This window comes from Heliangelus exortis, chromosome 15, assembly GCF_036169615.1.
Source record: "Heliangelus exortis chromosome 15, bHelExo1.hap1, whole genome shotgun sequence".
NCBI classification, from domain to species: domain Eukaryota; kingdom Metazoa; phylum Chordata; class Aves; order Apodiformes; family Trochilidae; genus Heliangelus; species Heliangelus exortis.
This window is the reverse complement of record NC_092436.1, coordinates 16,157,817-16,166,263: the sequence shown is the minus strand read 5'-3', so window position 1 is coordinate 16,166,263 and position 8,447 is coordinate 16,157,817. Positions and strand designations below refer to the sequence as shown.

At 62.5% G+C, this 8,447-nt stretch overlaps 1 protein-coding gene across 1 annotated transcript; it reads left to right on the top strand.

The window, feature by feature from the left end:
- The first annotated feature begins 2,993 nt into the window (after window positions 1–2,993).
- On the top strand, window positions 2,994–8,345 carry STARD10 (StAR related lipid transfer domain containing 10). The gene is made up of 6 exons (XM_071758985.1): window positions 2,994–3,155; window positions 6,321–6,468; window positions 6,562–6,665; window positions 6,751–6,868; window positions 7,538–7,590; window positions 8,133–8,345. The coding sequence occupies exons 1-6, from the start codon at window positions 2,994–2,996 to the stop codon at window positions 8,343–8,345; spliced, it is 798 nt and encodes a 265-aa protein (XP_071615086.1).
- The last annotated feature ends 102 nt before the right edge of the window (window positions 8,346–8,447 follow it).

Here is an 8,447-nt window from a genome sequence, read left to right as displayed (position 1 = left end):
GTGCCTGCAGGGGCTCCAGGAAAGCTGGGGAGGGACTTGGGACAAGGGACAAGGGGGAGCCAGCAGTAGGGGACACCAAGAATGGTGGTGGGGCGGCAAAACCTCTGCCAGTGTCACCTTGGGAGGGCAGGTGGGGACCAGCCAGCACCCACCTGGCACTGTGTGGGGGTCAGGAACAGCCCCAGCCACCACCTCCAGGGATGGGCTGGAGGTGACACTGTCAGGGAGCAGGGGACACACCGGTGGCTGCCGGGGAGCTGGGACTGTCCCTTCCGCTGCCATGGCCCTGCTCTTCCCTCTGTCCCCCGCAGCTCCTCCCTTGTCCCGGCCTCTCCCGCTGCTGGCCGTGTCACTGTCGTGCGTGGAGCTCGTGTGACACCAAGTGGGCGAGCGCCAGACTGCAGGCGCCGGGCGGGTGGCACAGCCTCCGGGAGCGGGGACCCTGCCCATGGTGGCCCTGGTTTGGGGATGTCACCCGTGGAGGTGGGGACAGCATCACCCAGGCTGGGTTTCAGCTCGGTTGGGTGTGGGGGGCACATGGATCGGGGGCCCTGAAGCACCCAGGCTCTGGGGTGTCCCCAGGGGTCCCTGAAACCCCCAGCTCTGAGGTGTCACCAGGACCCAAGAGTCCTTGTAGCACCCAGGCTCTGAGGTGTCACCAGGACCCCAGGGGTCCCTGAAGCTCTCAGGCTCTTGGATGTCCCCAGGACCCAAGAATCCTTGAATCCCTCAGGTTCGGAGGACCCCAGGGATCCTGAAGCCCCCAGGCTCTGGGATGTCACCAGGACCCCAGGGGTCCCTCCAGGCTCTGAGCTTTCACTGGAGCTCTGGGAGTTCTCACCAAGACCCTGGGGGTCCCTGCAGCTCTGGGGTCTCCTCAGGGCTCCAAGAACCACCCACAGGTTGCCACAGGGACTTTGGGGTCTCCCTGGGTCTCCCTCAGGCCCACTGTGGGTTTTGGGGAGCTCTGCTCCCACCCTGGGAAGATCTTCACCCTGAGCCACCACCTCCTGATGCTGCTCAGCAGTTGGGACCCTTCCTGCCTGCTCCAGCCGGGCTCCTCCAGACCAGAAACCTCTCAATTCCCCTCCAGCTTTTCCCCCAAACTCTCCGGCTCATCCCCCAGGAGATAAACCCTGGTGGGATGAGGCTCTGAGGGGAGCCAGCTCTGCCACTCACATCGAGCCCAATTTTCTGCAGGAGAACCCATTTTCATTTCCATTTGTGAAGCTTTTTGAAGGCAGTTTCAGAGGAGCAGGGGTGGTGGCTGCAGAGGGGACTGGATGTTCTTCCCCAGGCTCTGGGGAGGCTGGAAGCTCATCCTGCAGACTCATCTGTAAATGGAGCCAGGAACCACACCAAGCCCCGTGATCCCCCTCCCAGGAGGTCCAATCCCCCATCCCAGCTCTGGAGTCTGGAAAGGCCCCTGGAGAACTTCGGAAGTTGACCTAGAAAGTGAAAAGAGAAGGAGGGAAGGACTAGAAAGTTCTTCTCTGGTCACGACCAGGATGGGAGCTGGGTCTTCCTCCCTCTGCCCAAGGGACCAAGGGACCAAGGGACCTCACCAAGGACCCCTCCGTGTCCCACCAGGCTGTGGACAGGACCCCACTCACAAAATAGTGACTGCAGAGCCTTGCGGGTGGACACGGGGCTGTGAACCTCATGGGACACTGCACCAACCACCAGCCTGAGGAGGCTCCAGTCCATAAATCTCCCTGACCTCCCCAGCTCCCTCTCCACAGCCCCAAGGCCACCTCAAGGTCCTTCCTCTGCATTGTCCCCAGCTCAGGATCTGCTGAGCCTTCCCTGCTGCTGCAGCTCCTTAACCAAGTGTGGCTGCAGCTGGGACACAGATCCAGCACCAGCTCTGCAGGGAATCCCAGAATCATGGACTCTTTGGGGCTGGAAAAGACCTTTTAGACCATCCACTCCAACCCTTCCCCCAGCACTGCCAGGGCCACCTCTAACCCCACGTCCCTCAGCTCCACATCTCCAGGGCTTGGAAACCCCTCCAGGGATGGGGAATCCCCCTGGGCCAGGCCCTGAGACCCTTTCCAGGGAGAAATTGTTCCCCAGCTCCAACCTAAACCTCCCCTGGCACCACCTGAGTTGTGCCAAAAGTTCCTCTTGGCCCATCCCTTGGTCCTGGGGAGCAGAGCCCGACCCCCCCTGGCTCCAACCTCCTCTCAGGGGGTTGCAGAGAGCCAGAAGGTCTCCCCTCAGCCTCCTCTGCTCCAGGATCAACACCTGGACAGCAGGAATTTTCATTGGGTTTGGTTTTTTTTTTTTTGGGGGGGGTGGTGGTGGTGCAGCTCTGGGAGGTGCCACGAGGGGGTTGGGCTCAGCCTGGCCTTCAAGTTCCTTTCCCTGGGCTGCTGGTGGTCCTGCTCCAAGAAGGAGGAGCCCCCCCTTTCCCCCCCCCCCCAAGCTTCCCTTCCCACCAGCAACCTCCCCCCTCTCCCAGGAGCTCCAGGACACAGCCAAGCTCCTGTGCACTGGACCGTGAGCCCATCCTGGATGCTCATCCCGATGATGCTGCCCAGCCAGGGGATCAGCTGATCCCCCCCAACCCCCCCACCCAAGCTGGTGCCGCAAAGTCAAGGATCAGAGCTCTCTGGGGTGACCCCGAGGGGACAGCAGGACCCAGGGGCTTGGAGGGGGGGGTTGGGAGGACCAGGAGAACCTCTGAAAGCTGAGCCACCTGCTTGCCTCTACCTGCTGAATTATAGAGGAGTCAGCTGGAGGGAAAGGTGATCCTGGAAGCCACCTGAGCCCCAGGAGCTGCAGGAGCCCCCTCGGGGACACGGAACCTTCCCCTTCCTGCGTGGGGGTCTCTGCACACCCCGGGGTGGCCGGGGGCTGGGGTGGGGGTGGGTGGGCGTCTGGGTGGGGGTGTGGATGATGTGAGCTGCAGAGGGGACCCACCCAGAGGTGGCAGCTGAGGGCAGAGCTGATTTTTCCCCGGGGAGGGGAGGCAGCTCCTGCCAGCACCCATGTCCAGAGGAGGGGACATGGTTTATATCCCAGATGACTCCGACTTCAGCTCCTTCAGGGATCAGTGTGAGAGCCTGGAGGGCTGGCACTGCTGCTATAACAAGGCTGGGGTGACCGTCTGGAACCAGGGCCAGGACAGCTGCACCGTGCAGAAGATCAAGGTGAGCAGAACCTCCAACCTTGCCTTGCCCCGGGGTGCTGGGTCCACCCTGAGGCTGCACAGCCTGCCCTAGGCAGGGGTTTCTCCAGGGCTGCTGCTTCTCCTCCGTCCCCATGGCTTTGGGGTGCCCAATGCAGCCTCCTGCCCTGCACCCCCCCCTCCCATTGGGGCTGGGAGGTCTCCAGGTCCCCGGGATCCATCACCCTGTGGAGCTGGGAGCCCCCTGGGTGAGGCTGGATGAGTTCTTGGTGCCCACTCCCTGGCCACAGCACCCTGGGCCCCTTTGCACCCTGGTGTGCTGAGCACCCCCAAGAGCTCCAGAACCCCCCTGTGCCTCCTGCCAGGGGTGGGATCTGGGATGGTGCAGAGGTTCAAGCACCCCTCAGGCTGTTCCACCTTGCTGCTCATCCTCCTGGTGCTCCCAAGGGACCCCGAGGACACCCAGAGTGGTTATGGGGTGCTGGGCATGGGGTGCAGGGCATGGGGGGCAGGGTTGGTGGGATCTGGACAGGAGGGAGGGATGCTGAGGCGGGGGCAGAACCAGGGCACCCCCAGGCTGCTGGTGTGGTGGTGCAGAGCCCCATTTTGGGACTGGGATGATGGGATCAGGTGCTCTCCCAGAGCCCTGTGTGGGAGCATCTTGTGGGACATTTGATGATCTCTAGAGGTGACTTCCAAGCCCTGACATTCCATGGGGTGGCTCCCTGGCTGGTGTGGTGATCAGGATTTGGGATTTTCTGGTCAGCAAGGAGCAGGGCTGCAGGGCAGGTGTGGGACCTCCCGAAGCACCAAGGGTCTGAGCAGGTTCCCTATGGGACACCCACCCTGCTGAAGGGAGCTTCCAACCAGGAAGGTCGGGGAAGGGTTACTACAGCTTGAAGAGAAGGTGTGGGGAGGGGGGGAGATGCCACCTGGGTGCTGCAGGATGGAGACAAGGTCCCCAATCCCTGGTGACAGCAGCTGAGGGGACACCAGGAAGAGCTGGGCAGAGCAGGATGGGCAGGGTGCCATGGCTGGGGGGCTTCAGGGCCAAGGGGAGGAGAGGGGAAGATGCCTGATGTGGCACCTTGCTGAGGTGGGACAGGGAGCAAGCAGGGCAGTTGGACATGTGGAAGGCCACAGGACTGGGAGAGATGCACCCAGGGGTGCTGCTGGGGGTGGCCAACCTGGCTTTGGAAAGTCCCAGTGGCTTCAGGAGGTCCCTGGGAAGAAATAAACATCACATCCAGCTTCCCAAAAGGGCAGGAAGGATGTCCCAGGGTGCTGTGGGCTGCTGTGTCACCTCCATCCCTGGGAAGGTGATGGAGAACATCCCCTTGGAGGCCATGGCCACAGGATCACAGGATCATCCTGGATTGGAAAGAGCCTCTGAGCTCATCAGGTCCAACCCTTGATCCACCAGCACCGTGGTTCCCAGCCCCTGGCACTGAGTGTCCTGATGGCCAAGGGCAGTGGGAAGAGCAGCAGGGAGCCCCCAAGGGCAGATCCTGCTTGTCCTGCCTGGCTGCCCTCTGCAAGGAGAGGACTGGGAGAAAAGGGAAAGCCAAGCTCCCTGGCTTTGGTCAAGCCCTTGCCAGTGCTTCCCAGCAGGGTGATGAGGTCTGGACTGGAGCAGTGGATGCTGAGCAGGTGGAGAAGCAGCTCGGCCCCCAGGCTGGTGGCACGGTGGTCACCAGTGCAGAGCCCAGGGGTGACCAGGGTGAGGGGGTTGGGTGGTCCCTCAGCCCCCCTGCAGGCAGCACTGAAGGGTGGGAAGTGCAGGAGCCCAGGGTGCTGCTCGGGGAGGGGGGGACTGGCAGGAACCTCCTGGGGTCCAACCAAGTTCAAAGCAGCACAGCCCATCAGAGGGGAGACAGCTACACCCCCTTTGCCACCACTGACCCCACTGAGATGGGACCCCAGGAAGGTGCAGGGGGACCTGAGCACCATCACCCAACCTGCTTCATTCCATGGGCTTCCTCGGTGGGAAGAGCTTTTCCTTGCTCTGCAGAAGGTCCTGGAATGATGCAGGGGACACGGAGGATGTCACTCAGTCTGGGTGGGAGAGTAGAGGTGCCCAGGCTGGGCTTGGAGGACAGAAGATCCCAAATCTTTCCATCCAGGCAGGTGTAACCCAGAGAGTCCCTCAGCAGCTGGAGCTTTGGACGTTTTCCCCCCCTGGATTCACCAGGGATGGGCTGGGTTGGGGCTCTGGGCTTCCCCCACCCCAGCTGAGCACCCAGGGTTGCTGCACAGCTTCTCTTCACCCAGAGCTGGAGAAACCACAGGCTTTAGTGGGGGGTTTTAGGGGTGCAAGGCTGCCATGGTCCTGCTGTGAGAATCGGAGCTGCCAGGAGGACCAGGAGCTCCACTTCTGGCTGGAGGCATCTTCCCCCCTGCAGCCTGGAGGGGGTTGCTGGGGAGAGGCAGCAAGAGGAAGGGTTTGGGAGGTCCCACAAACCCTCCCAAGGTGTCCCAGGGAGTGCAGCACAGCTCCCAAGCCTGTCCTGGGCATGAGGCCAGCGAGCCAGGCAGAACCCATCACCCAGGCCACCAGGGAAAGCTTCCTGAGATTGCTGGGCCCTGGCAGGTTGGGAAGGCCAGCTCTGGTGTCATGGCAGTGCCCAGCACCTCATCAAAGATGCAGGGGCCCTAACGAGGAGCAGATGACATCTCCTTCCTCCCAGCTCTGAGAGGAGCAGAACCTCATCAATAATGCAGCTCCACGGCTCCTGTTACAGGATGGGTTGGATGGGGTTTGGAGCACCCCGGGCTGGTGGGAGGTGTCCCTGCCCGTGGCAGGGGGGTCGGATGATCCTGAAGGCCCCTTCCAACCCAAACCAGGCTGTGATTTGATGATTCTGCAGCCAACCAGCCTGCTCAGAGTGGACCGCAGAGCATCATGGCAGGGCAGGACCATCCCATTGCTCCTCCTGCAGGAACATGGGGTGAGGGGGCAGGGCTGGCACCAGAGCTTGGACCACCAGGCAGCTCCGTTTGGGGGCAGAGGGTCCTTCTATCCCCACAGGGCTGGTGGGACGCATCCTGCACGGTGCTGTGTGGAGCATCTCCCACGGCTTCCCAGCAGCACGGGGACAGCCCCAAGCCCTCCTCCCCAGGGGGGCGGAGAGGGTGGGTGCCGCCTGCCCCCTCCCACCCCCTTCCTCACCCTCACTCCCGTCTCCAGACCCGCATCTCCTGCAAGGATGTCCCTGCTGAGACCCTCTACGATGTCCTCCACGACACGAGCTACCGCAGGAAGTGGGACTCCAACATGATCGAGACCTACGACATCGGCCGCCTCACCGCCAACGCCGACGTGGGATACTACTCCTGTGAGACCCCCCCTGCCCCCCAGAGCCCCCCCCAAGGCCCATGGGGTGGGTGGGAGCTCTGGGGACAAGGGATGTGACAGTTTGTGTCAGCAGGGAAGTGTCCCAGCCCCCTGAAGAACCGGGATTTTGTCACCCTGCGCTCCTGGCTGCCCCTGGGCAGCGACTTCATGATCATCAACTACAGCGTCAAGCACCCGGTGAGCACCCCAATCCCTGAGCCCCAGGGTGCCGGGCAGTGGCCCCCCCAGGCTGGGCTGGGAGGCTGATGGCATCTCTCTGCAGAAATACCCCCCCAGGAAGGACTTCGTGAGGGCCGTGTCCCTCCAGACAGGGTACCTGATCAAGGCCAACGGGGCCGGCGCCTGCGTCCTCTATTATCTCACCCAGGTGGACCCTCGGGGTGAGTACCTGCAGGAAGGGGGGGGATCCTCGGGGAAAGGTCCCTTTGTGCCCCCAGAGCTCACCCCTTGTGGGTCTCCATCACCCAGAGGTCCAAAAGATACAGGGAAGTGAGGACAACCCAGAGGATGGGTCCCCTTGTGCCCCTAAAGCTCGCCCTTGTGGGTCTCCATCACCTGGCGGTTTAAAGGACACTGGAAAGTGGGGACAACCCAGAGGGTGGGTTCCCTTGTGCCCCTAAAGCTCACCCCTTGTGGGTCTCCATCACCCAGAGGTCCTGAGGACACAGGGAAGTGGGGACAACCCAGAGGATGGATCCCCTTGTGCCCCTAAAGCTCACCCTTGTGGGTCTCCATCACCTGGAGGTTTAAAGGACACTGGAAAGTGGGGACAACCCAAGTCCCCTTGTGCCCCCAGAGCTCACCCCTTATGGGTCTGCATAACCTAGAGGTCCTGAGGACACAGGGAAGTGGGGACAACCCAGAGGATGGGTCCCCTTGTGACCCCAGAGCTCACCCACCTTTGCTCTCCATCACCCAGAGGTCCAAAGGAAAGGGGGGACAGCCCAGAGAAGAAGAGTGTCCCCTCCCAGGGCACAGGGTGGGCAGGTGGGGGTCTCGTGGTGTCCCCCTGGGGCTGGGTGGGTGACAAGGGCTCTGGGTTCTTGCAGGGTCGCTGCCAAAGTGGGTGGTGAACCGAGTGTCCCAGATTGTGGCACCCAAGGTACGTGGGATGGGATGGGTGGGCACCAGGGGTGGGCTGCCAAAAAATAAACCCCTGAGGCTGGGCAGGATGGGTGCTGGGTGACCCCGGGCTCACAGGATGGGTGCTGGGTGACCTCAGGCTCACAGGATAGGTGCTGAGTGACCCAGATCTCACATATGGGTGCTGTGTGATCTTAGGCTTACAGGATGGGTGCTGGGTGACCCAGATCTCACACATGGGTGCTGGGTGAGCTCAGGCTCAGTGGATGGGTCTGGGGGACCCAAAGCTCACAAGTTGGGTTCTGGGGGACCCAAAGCTCACAAGTTGGGTGCTGGGTGACCCCAGGTTCACAGGATGGGTGCTGGGTGACCCAGAGCTCACAAGCTGGGTGCTGGGTGAGCTCAGGCTCAGTGGATGGGTCCGGGTGACCCAAAGCTCACAGGTTGGGTGCTGGGTGACCCCAGGCCTGTCAGCTGGGTGGGGGGTGACAAGCCCTGTGTGGCTCCCTCCCCAGTGGGGTTCAGGGACAGGGTGCCACGCTGTCCCTCCCCTGCCCACAGGCCATGAAGAAGATCTACAAGGCTGGGCTGAAGTACCCCGAGTGGAAACGCAAGCACGAGCCCGGGTACAAGCCCTGGGTGTACCCCGAGCAGAGCACCCTGCCCAGCCTCAGCCTGGCAGAGCTCTCCCTGCAGCACGCAGACTCCCTGGAGAACATCGATGAGACGGGCCTGGCCGAGGACCCCCTCAGCACCAGCGACCACGAGGCTTGAGGCCCCGGGGGGACGGGGGCACGGGTGGGAATTTGCACCCCGATAACCCCGGCTGCTTTCCTGCTCCTCCTTCCCAAACCCCTTCCTTGGGCAGCAGGGTGC

What these genes read in the sequence shown, in the direction of transcription:
- STARD10 (XM_071758985.1), top strand. Translation starts at nt 2,994, where the DNA reads ATGTCCAGAGGAGGGGACATGGTTTATATCCCAGATGACTCCGACTTC. An exon ending in ACTACAGCGTCAAGCACCCG is followed by an intron (nt 6,666 to 6,750) that starts GTGAGCACCCCA and finishes ATCTCTCTGCAG; the next exon opens with AAATACCCCCCCAGGAAGGA. An exon ending in CCCAGATTGTGGCACCCAAG is followed by an intron (nt 7,591 to 8,132) that starts GTACGTGGGATG and finishes CCCTGCCCACAG; the next exon opens with GCCATGAAGAAGATCTACAA.